At 38.6% G+C, this 23,520-nt stretch overlaps 1 protein-coding gene across 3 annotated transcripts in view; it reads right to left on the minus strand.

Annotated features, from left to right (window-relative positions):
* CA10 (carbonic anhydrase 10) overlaps positions 1-23,520 on the minus strand; it is a 313,290-nt gene that overhangs the window by 12,031 nt on the left and 277,739 nt on the right. For all 3 annotated transcript variants that reach the window (XM_039502164.1, XM_039502162.1, XM_039502163.1), the window contains 2 exons: positions 4,787-4,882; positions 2,128-2,200 (listed from right to left, as the gene is read on the minus strand). In XM_039502164.1, the coding sequence (XP_039358098.1) occupies positions 2,128-2,200; positions 4,787-4,882 (169 nt within the window). The remainder of the gene's footprint in view (positions 1-2,127; positions 2,201-4,786; positions 4,883-23,520) is intronic.

The following is a 23,520-nucleotide window of genomic DNA, read 5'->3' on the forward strand; positions in this document are numbered from 1 at the left end:
CTTTAGAATTACTTTCAATAACTTTTTCACATTCCCAATTTGCACTAAAACCACTTCTAATCAATACTTGTTACTGCGGAAAGTAAGCTCAATGTACTGCAGTGGCACACTGTGCACTGTGTGTATCTATTTAGGGCTTGATTTTAACAGCTATGTGGGTCAATGTTAACCATAATTAAAATTTTAAAATGGGTCCAATAACATTTGACTATGAAATCTAAAACTACCTACATTTTACATTTTCACCTTAATGCCTAAATTCATGGCTCATCTCATGACCTATATTCAGTGTGACTGGAACAGATTTCATAGTTCAAGGTTTGGTTTAAAAGAAAAGGAAAAACAATCCATGAAAGGTTAAAGAACATGTATCTACACTCTAGACAGAAGCAGCTTCCCTCCCATAGATTTGGGTGGCGGAGTATTTTGCAGGACAGAGGAGGAAGAGCTCCCTCTGTGGCATAGTCCAGATGTCTGTCTGGCCCCTGAAGAGCACTTTGCTGGCCCAGGAATCCGTACTCCGGGATTTGGAGAATCCGCAAGGGGAACACACATCTCTTCCTTATCAGTCCACAGGGAATCCTCAGAAAAGTTAATACCTTAACTACTACTGTGCTGTGATTCATCCCTTCAGGGTATTCTAGGGGCAGTGGCTGGTGAGAGAAACCCTAGCAATTTAGCTACCATGAAGCTGTACTGTCTGCCGGGGTATTTGGGGGAAGGAAAGCGGACCATCTATAAACTGGGCCCAAACCCCTACTACTTCTCTAAGGGTGGGGAGAAAACCCTACCCAGTGAGGGAAAGATTGGAGGGAAAAGTTTGTGAGGGGAGCCCTGTGATTCTTTCCTTCTCATAAGTACCTATATCGGGAGAAGAAATAAGTTGCACATTTTTAATACAGAGTAATTAACTACTGGAACATAATATATTTATCTTTTTCTCTCAATGTTGCAACCACTGTGGGGGAGGGAAAAAGCAGGTTTGCATAGGAGGGCATGCTCTGTCCCATAATAGGCAGCATGCATATAGTAAATATGTATTTAAAGGAAATTCTCCAAGCCTTTCACAGAGAAACCTGAGATCAGGCAAGTTTTGTTACAAATATGAAATTTGTCATGGTTTAATGGATCTTTCAGAGAGCCTTGGAGAGTTTCAGGCTCAGTCCAAAGCAAATGAGGTTTGCCAGACTTTAAGGTTTAAAATTAACCCTAACCCCTTGTGAGGTAGATGGTGGTAAACTCAATTTTATAGATGGGTAAGCTGAGGCACAGATACCTTAAGTAACTTGCCCAAGGTCACAGAACTGGGAATAGAACAGAAGAGTCCTGATTGCCAGTCCCCTAGCTAACCACTGAACTACATATGCTCCCAGTTTTCAAAAGCAAAATGGGGCTAGGATTTCCAAGAGACGAGATTTCATTTGCTCAATCAAGATCTTTATATTTTCCTCCCTTAAAGTTACCTTTATTGTTAGCTGACATTTAAGCTTTAGTTTTCCATTCAATGGTATGGAATTACTGAACATTCTCACTTAAATGCATTCCGCATACAGCAAATGTACAATACTTATTTTCATGACATCTTCATACTACTACCATTATATGCAGTAGCAATTCAGTAGAAATAGCATCTTTTTACACACAATTAATAAGAAGGAACCATTGCTTAATATTGAATAAAATGGGAAATACCCTCTTGCATGTTAAAATACATGAGCATGAAACACGGAACTAAGTAATATTTTGTGAATTAAAATATGTTCTGATTTGATATAATTCACACTGTTCCACATGTAACTTCCATTATTAACACAAATGCATTTCCCCCATGTAAGAATAGCATATGTACATTTGTTGGATTTAGTTTAATTTATTGCTCTTTCAAACACAATATATGCTTTGAACTTCCAAGTTAATACTATATGGACTGATGGCTCTACTAGGTTCTTCTGATTATATTATGTCCCCAAATTTATCACCAGGTCAGCTGGAAATGATAACTGGCGATACAAACCTTGTAGCTTTTGTTCATTACTAGATGTCCCTCACATCCTGTGGGTCACTAAATATATACTTTGACATTAACTACATGCAGCTGATAGTCATGGTGAATAAAAATAAACTTACTTTTATACGTTATTCTTGTTATGGTGTCTCTGTTTAGCATGCGATTTAGAAATGGATTTGATGATTCAGACACCTAAAGGAGAAAAATGAATAATGTCAAAAACTTTGTTACTACAAGCTTCACCTTTCAGGAAAATATAGCTTGGGTGTGTGTGTATGTGTATAGAAAGAGAGAGAGAAAAGTATGGAAAAAAAGGCAGATATATGTGATTGCTTTGCAGGACTTTTGCAGGGAGAGGCATAATCAACTATAGATGGGTATGTCTCTAACAGAAGTGGTCAGAAAGTTTGCCTCTAAATATAAATTCAATGGAAAATAGAAGGAAAAATTGACATATGGTTAAAAATGTGAAATAGGGTCTCGATCTCATCATAATTGAATTGGGTGGATTTATGGGTGATTAGCACTCTACTTGATATTCTCTCATAGAATATTCACTGTCATCATGTGACATCTTTTTTACATCTCCTATTTCAGACCTCCTCCTCCTCTCTGTTGTATCTATTTCAAGTCACTTTTTATCTTTATTTAGAATTATATGTTATCTGTGAGATTCCCAACAACAGGCTATGCAGGCTGCAAGAGAAGTCTGACTGAGTCAATTGCATACTGTGGAAGGTTGTATGCAGAATATTACATGTATTAGCATTTTATTTTTGCTATTCATCCTGGGATATTTTATTGCACTGTGAGTGGCAGAGCTAACAAGTGGTGTTGTCACTTAGGCCATGCCCTCTAAAGTCCTATGTGTACAACACATTTATGTAGCTTGGTTGGTTCTGTACCTGGCCTCCTGGTACTCTCTCTGTTCTGTCCTGTCCGGGTTACAGTATGTTTCTTAGCAATTGGATGGATACTGCTGTGACATATGCAGGTTTCAAAACTCTTTTATTGTGAGGCTTGGAAATGTCATAAAATGTGTAATATAACCATTATGGGGCTGAACCAGAATCCCACCTCCAAATGGCCCCCAGGCATTGCCAAGGTTCTGTTCTGGATCCTCACCATTTGAGGGACAGGAAACCTCTGAAATCCTTCTAGTTGTTTCCCCAGATTGTTCTCTCTCCTCCCCATGGAACAAGCAGGGATTCTCCCCAGAATCAGCTCATCCCCCAATATCGGGAGGTGGCCAGGGCCATGACTGATCGACTGGTATATGGAACAGGATCTGGTGCATTCAGCACTTTTATCTGTGAATTTTTTTTTCATCCCTCAACATTTAAACATACTGAAATATTTGGCAGTACGTAACAGCTATGTTCAGTGGTCATCAAACACTTTGTCTATTTTGATGCATAATTATTTCAGGGAATGATTTACACGGACTCAGACATTCCAAACAAAACATGCACTGTCACTATATATGGAAGACAAAGACCCAAGTATCTGTGTGAAAGGAAACAACAAATCAGGTTCTACACTTCGGGTTATTCATTACATTAGGAGTGCACCTAAAGTAGTACACAGGAATTATGAAGTTATTCACACACAACTGAAAATTGTGGGCAGTATCCAGAAGATGCTTCAATTGTATCCCTTTGCATGAACTACAGTTAACTCACTGGGCTTGCCTCACAGTACAATGTATCAGGGAGGAAAGAGAGAACCTGAAGATCTTTCTGACAAATACCTCAAATATTAGAGCTGTACAAAAGGCAGCAAGGAGGTCCAACTTTCCAAGATAACTGGTGAAATAGATATTTTAGTTATGAGGTTACTGTTTTGACAGAAAGTTTGATCCTTATAAATTTAGATCAGAGTATACTAAAAGGGATTTTTCTTTTAAAAAACTGACTATCTAATTTCTGGGGACATTGGCTAGATATTTTGAGGTGCAGAGTAAATCAGAGCATTGTTCCCCTAGAAGGAGCAGCTAATGTTTTGCAATAACAGTTACTAAGGAAAGGTGGAGGATACACAATGGTATAACACATGTATTGCTGCAAGGAGGCAGTAAGAGGAGAAGAGGATTCTAAAGTATTTGAATAAACTGTGAGCTCTGAGTATTAACGATAGATGTAGAGGAGTGCAGAGGGTATGTCTGGTATGAAGGTTAATAGATAATAATCATATGGTCTTCTACCTGCGTGAAATGCAAAAAAGTAAAAGACAACTAGATTTTCAACATTCTTTGTCTTGATAATCTAAGGTGTTTTAAATGACATTGGTAGGGAAACGCATTTCTTGATTTATAACCAGTCACCACTCCTCTAAAATGCAATTGTCCTCTCTCCTCACCCCCACGAGAAAGGGGTTCATTTTAATTATATACTCACTTTTGCATCTCTTCAGACACCTCAAATCTGCAGAATTAATAACTTCCCTGAGCATTTTAACATGAGCTTTTAACAGAGCTATAGCTGCTGTTTACTGTATCAAATATATTCGTTTAACTGCACCTTGTCCTCCCCACAAAACTGTTTTTCTCCCACTCGGTATGTTTTCCCCATTAGACTGCAGGCTCTGTGGAGCAGGGACAGTCTCTTTCATTATGAGGGTACACTGCCTAGCGCAATGGGGTCTCTTGACTTCTGACTGAAGCAACAGGCGCTGACAGAATACAAATGAGGATGACTTGTGTTAATTCTAAAATTCTGTTCATGGCAAAATCTCAGTAATTTAAACATTAGATGATATTTATGAAATTGAAATACTTACTTTCATAAATATAGAAACCACCACCAAGCCATTGGGACTTTTTGCAGCCTCTGTGACATTTGTATACAACTCATGGTTATAATGGATTAGTTGAACCTAAAAGATGCAGGAGAGGAAATGATCATTAAACAGTGGAGAATCATACTGTGTATTGTCTGCAAATACTATTTTGATATATATCTATATCTATGGTGATTGTTTTTATTAGGATCCCCACCATGCTAGTAAACTTTGTAACTGTGCAATTTTTCAGAGGTTTTTGCAACATGCATTATTTTAATAATCTCAGTGACCATCTGGCTCAAACTGGCACAGCACCAGGGTGTCATCTTCTGAATTGCTGTTAAGTGAATTTACCACATATGAAGTGCACTGCAGGGGTTGGCATAATTTCTCTGCTGCAACAACAGTTGCCATAGGCATCAAGTAATATGTACTCTTCAGCATCAGCTCAAACTCAGAGCTGTCAGGGGTTGACAAACATATAAGACAAAAAATGTTGTTGTGCTTTGTAGATGTTTAAAATTCAAGAGACTAATGTCATTTGCCAAAATTTTCCAAATTGGTTGCCCGGAGTTAAGCACCTGTCGTTAACACTTGTCTTCCCTTGTTCCTCCTGCTTGTTATTTGGCTGCATCTTATCTTAATTTAAAATCTATATTTTAGATTGTTAGGTCCTTGGAGCAGCGATTGTTTCTCTTCCTGTATGTCTGTAAAGTGCACAGCACAAGGGGTTCAGATCTGATTGGGGCCTTTGGATACTACCGTAATATAAATAATAGTAATAAATAGCCTGATTTTTCAGGGGTGATGAATGCCCTTTACTCCCAATGTAGACAGAGGGAACTGTGGGTATTCAGCATCTCTGACAATTAGGCAACTTACCAAGGTGCCTCGCTTTAGGCAACCAAGACTGAAAAATTAGTGCCACTGTTTCAGCATTTTTAAAAGCCTAGCAGCATGGCATTTGGAATTTAAACCCCAGATCCTCAGAGGGTCATCATGATTTAAACTTAATGGGAGAAAAAAAATCCACTGGCAATAAAAAACAAAACAAAACAAAAAAAACAACCTTCATGGCATAAAAAGCATTTTTATGATCCTGACTGAACTTACTGTGATTCATTGTTTGCTAATTGGTGTGATATTATGCCAGGTACAGAGCATCATGTATGTTATGTAATAATAATATATTTTAAAAAATGGTCACATCTCATTAGGGTCTACATTTCTGTTCCTTTTGCAAACCCATAGAAAATGGGATTTATGAAGGGGGAGCTCACCAGCGATTGGGAGAAATGATCCTCCCCCAACATCAGACCTTGAAGCATTCTCCCTAGGCACTTCTATATCTCAGACTATCATACTGGCCACTGCTGACTTAAAGTAGGAACTTTGGGTAGTATATGCATATAGCTACAGACCACATGGGCAGATGGAAAAGGACTGAGCTAACCATTTACATTTTAGTATGTCTCTGAATTCAGAATATCTGAATACTTGGACCTAAGATCAGCACTGAAAGTGGGCAATATTTCCCAAACTTGGGATGCTGATTTAAACTCAGATTTAAAAGTAAAAACCACTATGTTACATTGTGCTGTCTGTTACACTGGTGAAAATCTGGAGTGACTCCATTGAAGTCAAACGAGTTTCACCAGCTGAAATGAGAACACAAACTGACTTTTGTATATTAATATTAAATAATGTTAGCAAAATTAAACTTGGAATTTTGAATTTAAAGAAACTTTGAAAAAGTTTTGTTCCAGTCATACTACTTGAACTCACAAAGTTTATGTTCTGCTTAGCTCACATCATCAGATCAATATCAGACCAAAGGTTCTCTTTTACCCTCCAAATGGCTAAAGTCTTTTATAGCCAGCAAAGAAGCTGCACCATAGAAGGCTTTCCTCCCATGAAATGATCATGGTCATGGAGAAAAATCTCGCTAAAATGAGTTTTAATAATCGCAATGACTCTGTCCCTACAACAGATGGAATGCTTAGTGCCCCAGTTGTGCAAGGATACAGTAGCAAAGATTGGTGTAGCAAGAGTGTCCTGACTTTTTTGTGATGTATTTATTAAAAATAATAATGTTAAGGCCTTTGTTTACCACCAAAATATGTATGTCCATCAATATGTGAGCCAGCAGCAATCAAAGTTATGGCATACATTTGTAAATCAAGCATAACCTACATGATTACTGCCTCATTAATCATAACTTGAGAAATAAATGATGCCTTATAAACATTGGGAGTATTCAGTATTTTCCTATACAGTGCCTTGACTGCAAAATGCATCTGGCATGTTATGTGCAAGTGCCTGATTTTGCTGCCCTGAATCACATAAAGAAAAACACCCAACCTGTACATACATGTTCAATAAAGGCATCATAATGCTCAGCCACAAGGATATTGGATGAGTTTATAAATTCCCGAAGGACACAAGAGAATGTTTGCTTTAGTACGTTGAGCAGGCCTGGACGCTTAGCATTCAGCTTTACCTTTTACAACTCTCATTTAACGACCCAAAACAAAACAAAAAAAAATCTGATTGTGAGGGTCAAAATGGTTGACAATGTGTTAATTTTTGACTGTTTTTCTCCTCTGCTGGATTGTGAACTATCAGTTGACCTTTTTACAACTGGCACAGTAGGAAATTTTTAAGCAAGACAAAAACAACCTGGAAGCAGGAAGAAAAAATGTCAAAGTAGGCAATGAAGTCATATTCTGAGCTTCGAGAGTCAGCAGAGTTGGAGGAAGCATTAACTATCCTATTGTAGCATGTCTTCTAAAGGTCTTGTAAAGAATTAATGAGAGTTTTCACTAAACTGCAACCAGAGGTTCTAGGCTCATTAGTCATCAGCTTGTGATGTTACTGAATTTTTATAACATCTTAGCCATAGGGACTGTGCCCTTGTTGACACTTTTAAGCTCAGCAGCATACATTCTGATTTTATTTACTAGCATTCACTCCAGCAGCCAAAGTCAATCAGTGAATTTGTGAGGAAATAGGTCATGAAATCTGCTTTAGATGGGATTTTCTTGTATAGTAAGTCCCTCAGTTACCTAGGTAAGCTTTGTTGATCTAACTTCATCTTTCTTTGTAAGTGCAATCCCTATTGAGGACAACTTGCAGAAACCGTGAGAAAACACTCAGCTCCCATTCCAGAGACAGAATTTGTAGGATCAAGACTAATAGGTGGAGTGAAGGGAAATCATAATGCTGGAATAGGGCGCTACAATCCATGCCAAACGCGTGGGCTCAAATTGCAGGTGATTAGTGGCATCTATGCATGTGTGAATTAACAGGCTTGACCTGATGGAAAATTGGATGACTAGTTAATTTATCCACTGTTCTATAATGAATCTCTCTTTCCTATAATACACTTTGAGCCAGAGGAACATTTGTACTTAGGGTGACCAGACAGCAAGTGTGAAAAATTGGGACACTTTTTTTCGGGGGTGGAGTCGGGGGTATAATTGCCTATATAAGACAAAGCCCCTAGTATCGGGGCATCTGGTCACCCTCTTTGTACTATTTGCTTGAAACTCCCTCACCTGTACCAGTGTTTCCAACTGGTGCCTGTTCCCAGCTCCCTGTTCCGATAGCCCTGCACACACACAGACTATCCCTCCTCCCACAACTGCTCAAATTGCTCCAGGGCTAGTCCCAAATAGTATGTTTAAAAAAAGAAAAATGTTTCAACGTAGGTTGAGGCCGAACTTCCAACCTTGCTAACTACCATAGTGTGGAATGAGCTACTGTTACTAAGGCTACGTCTATACTACCCGCCTGGGTCGGCGGGTAGCGTTTGACTTCTCGGAGTTCGATATATCGTGTCTCATCTAGATGCGATATATCGAACTCCGAACGCGCTCCCGTCGACTCCGGAACTCCACCACCGCGAACGGCGGTGGCGGAGTCGACGGGGGAGCCGCGGACTTCGATCCTGCGGCGTCTGGACGGGTGAGTAGTTCGAACTAAGGTAGTTCGAGTTCAGCTACGCTATTCGCGTAGCTGAACTTGTGTACCTTAGTTCGACCCCCTGCCCCCCACCCAGTGTAGACCAGGCCTAAAAAGAGCTGGTTGAAAAATGGGAAATTCTTTCTATGAAAATTGTTGCCGAAAAATGTTTCTTTTTCCACAGTAAAAACACCGAGATTCAGTTTTTTTCTGACCAGCTCTGCTACGTTGGGCCTTGATTAATCCACCTCTCCAATGAGGTAAAAGAATGAACAGTGAGAGGCCACGGCAGGAATGACTTAGGCTTTTGTATCATTATCGTACCATGATTAGTCACTCGGCCAAAAAGAAAAAAATGACCTAATAAATCGCGGGAGAGACAAGGTGGGTGAGGTAATATCTTTTATTGGACCAGCTTCTGTTGGTGAATGACAAGCTTTTGAGCTCCACTTGTCTGTGAAGCTTGGTAGCTTGTCTCTCTCACCAATTGAAGTTGGTCCAATAGCAGATATTACTTCACACACCCTGTCTTTTTTGTATCTTGGGACCAACTCTGGCTGCTGCAGCAACACTGCAATCAATACATCAAAAACAGTTAAAAATTCAGATTGTATCAACTCTCCTTCTCTTCTGCCCCCTCCCCCTGGAACTTAAATTTTATAAACAAGTAATTTGCATATCAACAACTGCTTCCAACTACCTGTTAATCAAAAAGTCCCTTTGGATGAGTATATGATCAAGATTAAAACCTTCTAAAGGTTTCATTCATTTCATTCCCTTTGTTCATAACATGTTAATTAACAAGAATCAATTTATGTTAGTAATTGCTGAATATGTAGTCATATTGGTAATGTACACCAAATACAATCTCCAAACAAGCAATTTCCTCCATCAAAATTAAGCTGATAAATTAGTTAAAATGCGTTGCTAAATAACCCTGATTCTGCTCCCATTGCATACAGTGGCAAAACTCCCATGGGACTGGCATTGAGTAGACACACTGATCTTGGTTCTCATGACATTATTTGATTACATCAGACATTTTAATAACCAGATTGGCTTAATTTTTAAGGCAACTAGATTAAACTCCATTTATAATGACAACCCAACTACTCTAAATCAACTGAGCAGATGGGGGATTGCAGCTACTTCAATTTAATTCCAGCACAAGAAGTTCATTGTATTACAAATGTGTTTTCTTTTCTTTCTTTCTTTCTTTTTCTTTTTTTCTTTTTTTTTTTTGGTAAAAAGAAGCTTTATGCTGAGGATCCCCAAATGTGCTTGTCTCCAATAATTGGGTATTGACCTACAGGTTACTAAACTGGTTGAGGAATTAGTTTTTGAAAACTATTCCCTAAATATGCAGAAACATAAAAATTGCATAAAGAAATGGGGTGTGTGGTGGTGAAAGAGACAGAGAGTGAATGACTGCATTAATTTTGCAGGTTTTGCCTTTAAGGAAAAGACCTACAGAATTTAATATGGAGCGTTAAAACTTTCTATAGAATTTTTGAAGGCACAAAATGCTTGTTAATCTAATTCAGGGAGACCCAGAGACCTCAGATTACAGACTCCTCAGCTTCTATTTTCAAGCATCTTTAGCTTTATCCACTAAGTAAACAACTGTTTCCCCACAGCTGCAGAGGAGGGTATGTAGTCTGAGCTGAATCAGATGCTGGTTTCTTTGTTCTATTGCTGCTAGCTGGTTTTGAAATACTGTAGTCTGCTCCTTTCAATTATTCAGTCTGAGGAGGAATTGCAGAGACACTGAGTTCTGAAGCAGAGATGTTGTCTAGATTCGAATTTGTACCAATCTCATCCACCAGTGTAGCTGTACCAGTGCAAACTTCTACTATAAACTGCTATAAAGCACAGTTTGTACCAGTGCAGTTTGCCTTGCTTTCAAGTAGCGGCAAGATCCACCAGTGCAATTTTCAGTTTACCCTCTCAGTAGCAGGAGTTAGTTTGCATACCTGTGGCTGGCCACTAGTGGCTGGAATCAAGCCAAATTCCCAGGGTAGGCAGGCTCCTACTATCCAGTACTGTAGTTGGATTTAAGGTAACTTCTTGTATGTGCATTCTGTATTGTGCAGTTTGTGTGGCTCCACTACCTTGGCTGTCCTCTTGATCCAGCTGCCTCTCCCAGGCCTTTTTATAGTATTGTCTTAGTGCTCGAAAAGTTTTTCACAGGAGCAAAAAAAATTAGCAGTTGAAATGAGAATCTCAAAAGGATTCAGCCAGGAGCTCGTGGAGACACTGCCCTGCTAGATCACACCACATAAAAAGGGTTTTGATATTGATTATCTCATAGATTGTTACTGCTGCAGTTGTAACCAGTGGAAATCCTTGGGGAGAGTTCTGGCAGGGCCGTGTTTTCTGTTTGAGGAGGGATCCTTTTCCCCATTGTTCCAAAAGAGCCCAGATTTTTTTAACCTTCAGGGTAACCTGGAAGGCCTATCAATACTCTGGGACTTTTCCTGGAAGAATGAGGTGAGGTATTTAAGATGACTGTATTATCTGTGGTAACTCTCTGTGTTATGGACAAACAGCTTTGTAGGTTGTCCTATAGGTGGCGTATTAGTCTGTTGTTTTTTTCTCTTAAAGATATTTATCCTTAGGTTGTATGTTTTATATTTGTACAGCGCTTTGGGACTGGAGATATAATTAATACATTTAAATATTAATTATAAAACGGTGGATAAATTAAAGAATTGCACAGTCGATCACTTAAGGTCACAGTACTATGAACATGGCAGTGCTACAAGGGTATTTTGTTTTCCCCACAGAAGAACTTCATATAATTTATTTATTAGGATGTTCTTTAGTGTTAGGCACACAGGTCGTTTCTATATACAGAGTGGTCACTTTCAAAGCGTCCCGTATGCAGCAAGCCTATGTAGAAAATCCCAGTGCAGAATTCTATAGGATGGTTTAAAAAGATATAATTCTTTATTAAAGTCTATAAATCTTCAGAGTAACTTCTATAGAAACTTGTGAAATACCTATTGCGCTCTATTGGTTTAATCCCTATAATATTCAGTAAGACTTTTCCGTAAAGTGTGGTGCTTAGGCCCTATAGAGTTAAGCTTGTTCCTTAGACAAATCTCACCTTTCAAGTTATGGCATTGTTCTTTTTTCTTTAACCAACTCACAGTCAATATAGTGAGGAAAATCCCTTTCAGTTCTGCTTTGCGTTTCAGGGCTCTTAAACAATATAGAATTTTGTTATATGCTATTGATTTCCTTTGGAAGATTCTCCCACTAAGATCAATTTGCCATAGAACAACAGATAGTTCTTTGTTTTTCTTGAGCAACAGAAGGTTTTTTTTTCAGGGAGAGGGAGGGTATTAAGATTAATCACTGTCATTTTAGTCAATGGAAATCCAAAATGTGTCCTTGTTCCATCTCTCCCAAGAATGTGCACCGGACCAGAAGTGCACACACAAGTTTTTAGATATCTGAGGTTGGCAGCATTGGGAGTATCCGTATGAGCTGACTACAGTATACTAGGAGTAGTCTACTACCCCATATCCCATGTATTGAGTTGTTTACATGCACTGCCCTGGTAAGGCTTCCTCTTTGCAGTATGTGGACATTATAGAACAGTTTCTGGCTAATGTGGGGGAAAGGGCTTAATTCCCTCCCCTAAGAAGCATGTATGTATATATGCGGGTGTATAGCATTATAAAGCTTAATTATTATGCACGTATATTTTGCCTGAGACCAGCTTGAAATATTTAAATTACATTGCTCAGATGTTCATATGTCAGGTGCAGTTCTTTCTGGATGCCAAGAGATACTCTACTTGAGTTTTCTCTTGATCCCATACCCCAGTAAAGCATGCTGCCTATCTGGTCATATGGAATGCTTCCATTGTGGCATTTCATCAAAACCATTTGTCCAAGTAAGATGAGACTCCTGTGCTAGCTTTCCTGGGGACTACAAATTCTATGGCATCTATTCAGCAATCTTTTAAAAATACCTGGAAATATGGCTGTTTAATCTAGTGTGCCTACGTAATACCATGATAAACGTTAGATTGCTGCAAGGGGACAATACAAGGTTCTTTAGCACTGAGATATGGAGAATTATTAGACTGATGGCATTTAAAATCCCACAGTCCATTACACAGAACGTTCTCCTTACTGCTGTTGGGAGTAATGGAAATAACCTTTGTCCTACCTGCAAGTGTTATAATTGAGCATATAACCATCTTGATTTGTAAATGACAAGGACCTCAAGGGAAGGGAATGACAGCAGGGAACAGCTAATCTGTAACTGTAACATTTTTTATTATACTATGCTGCCCAATAAACTGTTGTGACACCTGATTTAGAGTGAACACAGAGTACTGAGCACATTTCCAGCCCAGCGGGAAAGGAGAAGCAAACTGAATTGCTCTGGTAGACGAGTTAAGGGTTTTGATGCAAAGTCTTTGTAGCAAGTGACTAAGATCTCATTAAGGAAAAAATAGATAATTTTTTGTATATACAAGGTTTATTAGTAACAGTTAAAGAAATAGATTTAAATTTGAATGTAATCAGCGTCCATTCAGTAATGAAAGTGTAATGAATTAAAACCAAGAAATAAAGTATTTGACTGTTGTATCTTAAAATACAGATGTTGCTACAGTTCTTTTAAAACAGAGCTCAGGAAGAGGAGAGAGGTCAGAATTCTTTTGTCACATTCATTCTCTGGATTTTCTATTAGTTTATTGTCCTCACTTTGTGAGAGAGATTCTGAAATTTCTGTGATGTCCACAGACATTACCATCTACTTTCTTTTTTTTTTTAAGTCATTTTTAGATATGGTCTAAATCAGGGATTCTCAAACTTCATTGCACCGCGACCCCCTTTTGACAACAAAAATTACTACATGACCCCAAGAGTGGGAACCAAAGTCTAAGCCCCACTGGCCTGGGCTGGGGGGACCAAAATCCAAGCCCCACTGCTCTGGCGGGGGGTCGAAAGCCAAAGCTTGAGCCCCATCGCCCCAGATGGGGGGGTGGAGGGGACAAAGCCAAAGGGCTTCAGCCCCAGGAGGGGGGCCTGTAATCTGAGCCCTGCCACCCACAGCTGAAGCCGTCTAACACCAGCCCTGGCGACCCCATTAAAATGGGGTACTGACCCACAGTTTGAGAACCGCTGGTCTAAATAAGTTAAAGAAAGTGTGTGTCCTGCAAGACGTTATGGCATTTGGCCGCTGTGAGTGATAGATCGGGTTTCTTAGCACATTTGATCTTGTTTGCTGCTGTTCCTTCTTGCCAGTACCACCCATCACTTCACACGTGAAGATGGACAGTTCATTTCCTTTTAGGATCAGGTCTACAATGACCATCTGAAAGCACTTCTGTTGCAAAACATAAAAACATAGCACTCCAAGTCAGTAGATGCTGTTTCAGTAGCTGAGCTAGTACTGTATTTGGGACTGTGTATTTTTGGGACTGCTGATGTCACTTATTTCTAAAAATGTGCATTTTTTTCAAAACAGGGTTTGAGCCACTATTATGTTTATTAACAAAATTTGGTGAAATGATCTACAGATTACATGCTCTGAGCGTTCCTGACACCTGTAGGGATATCCATGTGTGTACAAGAATATGTCTGTCTCTCTGTCTCTCTGATTCTTTACTATATAAAAGACAAAGTCACTATTGGTAAATTCCAGGTCTTAAAAGTTTTTTGAGTTTATTTCATGCACTGTATTCTTTGGACAACTTCTCATTTATTATTTTGTTAAGCTCTTCCTTACAGTGTGCTTGGCACTGCATAAGGCACAGATACCAGGACAGTTCTTGCCCAAGAGAACTTGCAGTCTAGAGTATCATAAATAGCTAGCTTTTTGAAGACATGTAAAAGAAAAGAGACAATATTTCAGCTGCATTTTCCATTAGATCAAAGAATCCACCCGGGTTGGTATAAGCTTGAACAAGTCCTTAAAAACACACAAAAGCAATGTATTTGTTTATACTGTTCTCAGAAATATTATCTGAGCCTATTAGCCAATAGATTATTCTTCCACCTTAGACCCATGGTCCTCCTTGATGAACAGCCTTAATTGTTTCTCAAGGAACAACTTGCAGCACCTTGTCAAATGATGAAGATACTTTCTGAAGTTACCAAAACAGTATGAGCTACTTCAGAAAGGAGAAGGTAGATTATAGTTTGCCATAGTCTGTTAAAGCCTGGAGCTATACCCTAACTAATATTTTTGTGCCATATTGCCGCCTTCTTGATCCTGCTATGAAACAATATTGCTATTACTTTAAAAAAAAAGATAAAATAAATAATTACAAAAATTACATACACCTTTTTTTAAATCCTCTCATTGGGTGAAATCCTGGCTCTATTGAAGCCAAGGGCAAAACTCAAACTGACTTCAGTGGAGCCACAATTTCACCCTTGGGGTCCAATCCTGCAGTCTCTCCAAACACTCCTCTCAAGGAGACTAAAGGTTGGAAGACTGGGTACTAGAAAACATTGCTGACGCACTTTAAATAGTTAAGAGTTATGATGCATGTTAGTTGTGTTTTTGCAAAACTGAAACATCCGTCTCTCTCTCTCAGGGTGATCCACCAAGAAATATTAATGTTGCCCAAGATGCTATTATCCACACACTCCTTATTAATTAATCCATACATCTACTTGTCTTTTGTTATTTTATTTTGCTAAAATCACAGCAGTTGGTATGCTTTTATATGTTCGTATATTGGTGAAATAAATTTTACATGACCACCTAGACTTCCAGCAGTTTACTTAACATTTTATCACACTACTGTGTGGTTTCAAGATTAAAGTAGATTAAAAAAGATTAATTAAATTTAATACAGCAAAGAAGCAGAATGCCAAAAACATCTGTTTCACATCATTTTATTTTATAAATCTCTAGTACCTTTGGCATCCTCACTGTATTAAAAATAAAGTTGTTTAGCCTCTTAGTGACAAATTGCTTTTTGCTTTTTATTGCTTTAGCCAGTTATTGTATGTCTTAAAAAAGAGGGGGGAAAAAGCAGCCCAACAATACGGGCATCATTAACACTAGGTTAATAGTCGTCTCATCATCTAAATACATAACAGTATGCCACCAATTACCCTAAATAAATAAAAAATATAGGATTCTAGTTTTTCCTTTCAAATAGAATAGGCCTAGGAAAATGCAGTTAAAAGAGGAGCTCTCTTTTATTAGCTTGTGAAAAGATACCTATATAAAGGTATTTGATATGAAATGCAATAGTCAGCTCTGTACCTGGTTGTGAAACCTACATAAAAGAGTTATGTACTGGGAATTAATACTTACGCTGCAGATGATAGAAAAAACTTCATTATGACCAAATGGTGATATTACCGCCAAGTAATGACAAGTAAGCTTTGTCTGTGATTCCCCCGCAAGGAGCTAACCTCATGAGTTACTCTCATCATATGACCTTTTTCAATTAATTAACAGTTGCTGCTTAGGTTACAAGTAATTGACTCCTATTATATTGAGACATACGAATGAAAGGTGAGTGAGTGTCTTAAACTTTCTGGTGCATCTGTTCCAAACAAATGGGAATGGCTGTTTCATGGTATTTTAGATAAAGATCAACCACAAACTTTTTATGTTACTCCCTGAGACACTCATTGCTGCATCTCCCATCAGCATGTGCAGGGATTTTTGACCAAAGAATGCTACATGTAATTTTAACTACTCTTTCATGTCAAGTACACTAGATGCTCAGATACCATGCCTAGATAGGATGTAGCTTTTATGTATCCAGTTGCATTACAGGGCTCTAATTTTCTGGAAGAATTGTGCATGTCCTAGCTGTCAATCCATGAGGTGCTACATATGGTTTCTACAAATAAGAAAAATGATGCAGTGATGGCCCGGAGTAATTTTTTGGTCACTGTGTTACCATGAGACTGTTTCAAAAGGAGACTGGTGCTTGGTCATTGTGTGATGGAATTGCATTAACAATGCCATTCTCTCACTTAGTATGTGTAAACCAGTGTAGCTGTCTGTTTACCCTGTCAATGGAAAAGTACCATATACAGATATTCCTGTACAGTATAAGTGATGTGCAACAGCAAACACAGATCAAAGGATAAAAGAATGAGAAGAGGACTTACACACTGACATTAGTCATTGAATCAGGCTGGTGAAAACCTTCACGTTGACAAAAAAATCCCCTACACCAATCTGCAAAAAGTCATTAAACTCAGTGTTGACTTGATGGTCAAATAAATTAGGAATAAACAAAAAAGGAGAAAAGAATTCAATAGTTTTGCCTATGACAAGTATATGTTTGAATTAAGAATATTTTCCAGTGACCAAAAAAAAAAAAAAGGTGAAATAAATGGGCAAAGGTTCTCAAAATTTAAATTACCATAATGTTAGTGCATGAGACAACTGGAAAATGAAACTAATGCTTGACCTGTTTATTTTCACTGTAAAACTAGATAAACTAGTAAAAAGAAAACTCGCATAAAGAAAAATATACTAGATTAAAATATTTCTTCCAATTTTAATAATCTATAGATGTTGTAACACAGGTAAAATCTTCCTTGAAAAGCAGATTTTTACTGAGAAAGTGTAACTTCTTTGCAAACTTAGGAAATATAACCACATGCATGTTTGCTGCTTGGCTTATTGACAAATGGTTCTCTCTCTTAAATGCTTTACTCTTCAGATAGTCCAGTGGTTTGGGCACTAGTCTAGGATGTAGCAGTCCCTGCTGTGCCACAGATTTCCTGTGTGATGTTCAGCAAGTCATTCAGTTTCTGTGCCTCAGTTTCTCATCTGTAAAATGGGGATAAATATTACTACCCACCTCACAGGTGTTGTTGTGAATATGAATACTTGGAAGATTACTGAGGTGGTCAGGCAGATACTACATTAAAGGGGATCCATACAAGCTCCTACGATAGACAGCATACCCAATGCTATTACAAAGTCTGACTTCTGTCACAGAGCACGGGTCTCCTAGGGTTGTGCAAAGGCTTGTTTTGAAGGTGTTGCAAGGCCCCTAGAGGATAAATGGCCTGGGCAACAGCATTGCAGAGCACTTGGATCTCAAAAAGATGGAGTGATAATAGGGAAACCTTTAAAAGACTAATAAAGGTGGGAAACAATAGGAAATGAATATAAATGTTGGTGACTTCAGCATCAAGTCTTCGAAAATAGGCTGAGAGCGCCAATGAATAAACATTTGAAGCACAGCTTGATTAAAAATAGCCAACAGCGTTCTGGAATTAATGTTTTATTAAATTATTGAAGTTCCTTTAGGATATTAATATTGTGGTAGATGAGATGATATATTACAGAGTTAGATGTCTGGCAATTGTTTGAGAAAATTTCACATTGGGATTTTGTGTGTAAGGTGGAGAGTCAGAAATTAAGAGGAGAGATGGCACAGTGGGTTAGATCTGCCTACAGGGCAGAAAACAATGGATATCCCTAAATGGTATCTTTTCTAGCTTACAAGAAGTTTACAGGTACAACAAACTTTTGAATAAATTGTTTTGAATAAAAGAGAGATTTGCAAATTTGTAGAATGAAAGTAATTGTGAAGGCACAAAAAATAATTAACACCATGAAACCAAACGGACATGAATCATTTAAGAACTTGAGATAACAGATGAGAAAATTTAGTTGAAGGCAGAATGTGTAGGCAAAGGTAGAATGTGTCTTACAGCAAAGAACCAAATGGGGGGGAGGAGGGAGGGAGGAAGCAGTTGCTGAATGAACTGAGTTGCATTATACTAATCAGGGAAGAGAACTGGCACTTAAAGAAAAATAAAACATATGAGTCTAAAAGCCTTAAGGTAGTTTCAGTGAAGAAAGGAAGTAGGAGGTTGATATCCACTGCTGGAGGAATGCAGTACAGTATCAGTTAAAGGAAGTAAAACTATATAAAACACACAGAAGTGTTTGCTTATTGTAAGAACACACGCTTCAGAATTCACTGCAAAGGGGACTGACAAATGCCTTCTGACCACCTGAGAGAGAAGGTGGGAAGAGCCATTCACTACAGCACATACCTGCACATTTTATCTTACTAATTAAAAAAAGAAAGGGGAGGAGGAAGGTCATTTTGCTACCAAAAGCTTCCCAATATAATTAATTATACTTCAGTGGCATCACCTCAGCCAGTCAGAGCACAAGGATACTGTATCGATTCTAACTCACAGCTGTAGCTGTAATTTTTAGTAACCGTATTGTATGCAAACTCCTGCAGACTGTTTCATATCATCCCTCAGAACTCTGCTCCATATGCCCACAATAATGAGGCTGCCTCAACTTCTCAGTTTCATCTATATAACAAAGAAATCCCTTGATAATGGCTCCAAAAATGGATTCATTACCCATTTCAGTACAAAAGTAACCTTCCTGCTGATTCAGTGATAACTGATTCCTTGGCTAACCAAACACCAAAGCCTTCTGCTTCAGAGTTTATTTAGCTCAGGATACATTTACATGCTTGTAAACAGGAACCATCCTGAAATGATCCTCTAAATACTCTGAGAAGGATAAAAATAATTTCTTTGCCTTTAAAAAAAAATCAGGAGTACTTTGTCTCTTCTTTTGGGCCTATGATGTAAAGCTCAACGAAAGAGGGCCAGCAACAAATAATTAAAACTAACCAAGAACTTCAGTTTTCATCAAACAAAGTTGTGCTATCTGATGTATTTACATACGTAGGTCTGAGCTATGAATTAATGGGAGAGGTGGACTGGATGGGTCAGGAGATGGGGATTGGAAATGAGTTGCACGAAGGCCTCATCACAAAAAAACAATAGCATTAACTGCCAATCTCAGTAGAGACACCAATGACTGAGTGGATATGGAGATGCGGACTTACCAAAAGTAACTCGTGCATTTCTTACATTGAGACTAGACTACTGAAACTTTCTTTACCTGAGCTAGCTTTCTGAAGAGAGCAGAACAGCATGAAATGCACCCCACTAGCATTTTACACTTTGCAATGACGGCAAGTTGAATTTCAGGTCTAGTTCAAGGAAGCTGTCCTCATTTTGAAAGTCCTGAATGAATAAGGGTCAGGCCCAATTGCTTCTATTTTCTGTGTTCAGTATGAACTGCAAAGTCAGAGACAGATTATATATCCACTGAATCCTTGGAGGACTCCACTGAGGTTGCCAGGTAGTACAATTTATTTTTCTGATGAAATCATCAGTATAACTCATTGCCAATTCCCAATTCTCATAAACTCATAGCTTACACAGTCATATGTACGGAAATATGTTGGATGGTGCAACTTGGCTTGAAGAGGGCCCGAGTATGGGTTGTTTTTCTTTTATTCTGCTTTTCCCTGTCTTTCATGAAATCTAGCATCTTGGGGGAGAGAAGAGATGCTGATGTTTTTTAAGTAGGTAAAGCAGAATTTTTTAATGTTTAAATAACAATTTCAAGAAGGTTCCTGTTGTACAAGTAGGTAAAGTGTATCCTGATTTAAATAAATTGAAGCAGAAGGCTGAGTTGTTTTGTTAGCCCAGTTATCACCAAATTAGCAGGAAGAATTGTCCAGTAATTTTTGTACTGAAATGTGTAATAAGTACATTTTTGAGACCTAATCAAGGAGTCCTCTTTTGTTCTCTGCATGACATTGAGATGCTGAGGCAGGTTCATTTGTTGTGGGCATATGGGAGGGCATAGTCATGCGACTAGAGCCAGTCACAAAGGGAGTCTTTTGACTCTATTGATCACAAGGACTATTCCACTAGAGACAGCAGCAGTGGCAGATTAATGATTTGGCCACCCCTAGGCCTAGGGTTTTTTGCTGCCCCAAAATCGAAAGTCCCGAAGCAAAAAACAAACAAACAAAAACTCTAAGTAGTGCCGAAGTGCAACCCTCCCCCCAAAACCCCCCCCCAAAACTCTGAGAAGGGCCGAAGTGCCGAAGAGGGGGGGTGACTTCAGAGAGCGCAAGCCACCCCTGCAAATTTGTCAGCCTAGGCGATAATACGCTGCTGGTCAGCAGCCTTGCTAAAGAGGGTGGCGAAGAGGGGCAGGGAGGAGGTAAGGCCAGACCAGCCCTTCCAGCCCCACACCAGCCCTTTCTGTTGGCCAGAATGCAGTGGGAATGTGCTCTCCACTCCTATTAATGATTGGGGCCTGGGTCACACTTGCCCTGTGCACCTGGGAGGCACTGCACTCACAAATGGTAGTGCAGCTCTGCAACAATGTTGATGTAGGGCTGTGACTTAATGCCAGAGTTCAGTTCTGAATTTGTGCCAGTTTCATGAGATTGTGCCCTGGACAAATATTTATCAATATGTTGGAGTACACTGGCAATTTCATTCACTAGCAATGACGATATCGTATCATTTTTAGAGCTGAGTGAAAACATTAGTTGCTAACAATATTTCTTGTGGATTTTGGCATTTCCCCATATCCAATTATTATTCACAAATAAATGTTTTATTATTTGACCCATCTATAGTTAGAACCTTTCATTAGTTTTGATACTGCACCTGTCTCCAACTCTCTTACTCAGTTGCACTGTAGTTTGGTACAGTGAAGGAGAACATTCTTGTTGGTACACAGATGAAATAGAACTGATTGTTATGGCAGATAAATTCAAGATTATTGAAATGTTGTATTTAGAATAATCTTTAACCATAACAAATGCCAAATTGCAGATTAGGATGACAGTATGTATTACCTAGTATATCATGTGTACATCATTATATAGGTATTTACTTTTGTTATGGTGTATTGCCCTATTTGTTGTTATGTGTTAAGACATGCTAGGTTGTAATGATTGTATATAAACTTGGAATAGATTAGTCATTCCTTGAACTCAGATACTGTTGTCTTCTGTTACAACACATTTTGAGTTATGGAGCAATAGTGCAGATGCCCCATTATCTTGATAAAATATCTAATTATTTATCTATGATACAAACAAGAACTCATACTGTATGAAATGTAATATGAATGGAGCCATTATACATCTTCTGTTCACACTGTAACAATGTCAACTGTTTGCCAGCCTGTTGTGAAGAAAGACTCCTACGGAAGAGTATGGAAGTGGGAACAGCATGCCACTGAACTGAAATCTAACAAAAGACTGATTTCTGATGGAGGTATGATATTAATTGGTGTATCATGCAAAGCATATAGTTCACTAATTGTAATTAACTAACTATATTTATTTAAGCCTTTACTGTGTAACAAAATATATGTCACCATCATCTTGCCCTTACAAAGAGAAAATTAAAGTAGCCAATCTAATAATACCATCACTGCAGATATAAAGAGAGAGAGATACAGAAGAACACTAAAGAAGAAAAAGCTAACTTGTTTCACTTTTTAAAAATTCCACTGAAGTAAGCTCTGTTTAGAGATAGAATTTTGTATCTGTTATGTTCTCTGATCTCCCCAGGAAAAAGTTTCCAAATTGTGTTCAAAACTGCCAGTTTCTGAGCAAGCAGCATGAAGAGGTTTTTCTGGGAGAAAGGTTCAATAATTAAAATGAGTCAATACTGATGAGCAGGAGGGTGGTTTGATCTAGTTCAGAAACTGACACTTTCCAGCAGGAAAAAAATGCAATCTCTATGATAAATTATTTTGTGTAGAACAGGAGTCAAGTAGAAGAGAATCACCCCGGAAGAAAAGAGGGCAGGTCACCGGGGGAATTGGTTTGTTCAAATAATTGTGAGCTTGAACAAAAGAAATGAGATTTCTAGGACAACTCCAGATAGAATCTATAAGTCTCCTGGGATGAGATGTAAAATTGTGTTTCTAACTACTTCCGGTCATTAAGGATCTCATGGCACATTTTCTGAAAGCTGCGGTGTTGACCCTGGTCAAATTCTAACTTGGATAATGAATTTTCTGCTTGAATTTCCCCCTGTTGTTTCAACTAGACATGATTATCCTCTTCACTCATCCTATGCTTTCGTGCAATGGTTATGATAACCATATGTGCCTGAAAACTGAGGATGTACCTGTTAGCTTTACAAACATCAGGGCTTTGTCCTGTCCTTGTTAACCCTCTACTGCCTCTGGCCACCCCATGGAAGTGCCAGCTGAGTTGGTGAAATTGACCACAGGCTGGCTGAGCAGATGTGCATATCAGGGACCAGACTCCATTAGACGTGTCACATACTGATGCCCTGTTCTTCACTAGACTTTCCAGTAAATCCCCCTCCACTGCCACCATTGCATGAGTCCATGACCTAGTCAAACCCATAGGGTGTCAGGGAAGGAGAGGTAGAAGAGTTGCATAGATCAATAATACATAAACTTTGCATTTAATACAATGGATTCCAAACATACTTAATTCACTAAGATTTTGCAAGGATATTGCAGGAAATTGCTACAGGTGTGACTGGAAGCCAGGGTGGAAGAGAGAGATCAGATGAGATGCTGGGGCTGGGTGGGCAAGGAGACTGGCCTGGGCACGGGCAATCTTTGTTTTGGCTTTTCCTAGCAATTGTGTGCTTAACTTTGCTAACTTAATAATGTTCTTTTAACATAGTTTTCTGTGTGTAATAGAAAGTACACAATATACCTGTGCCACTTGCATTGGGGGCATAAGTAAGAGTAGAACTATTGACACAGCAATTGCTTTAATTGAACACATAGGAGAAATGAGATGCTAGACCAAACCTATTCCTTAACCAGACTGAAACAATTAATATAAAGGCCATGCAATTGTGGTGGTTCTGTTTAAATCATCTGATATCAGTGTTATCTTTGCTGGAACTTCTAGAGTTTCAGAGAACAATATAATTGAATAGAGTTTGGTTATTGCACCTTTTCAT

This window comes from Mauremys reevesii, linkage group 15, assembly GCF_016161935.1.
Source record: "Mauremys reevesii isolate NIE-2019 linkage group 15, ASM1616193v1, whole genome shotgun sequence".
Lineage (NCBI taxonomy): Eukaryota > Metazoa > Chordata > Testudines > Geoemydidae > Mauremys > Mauremys reevesii.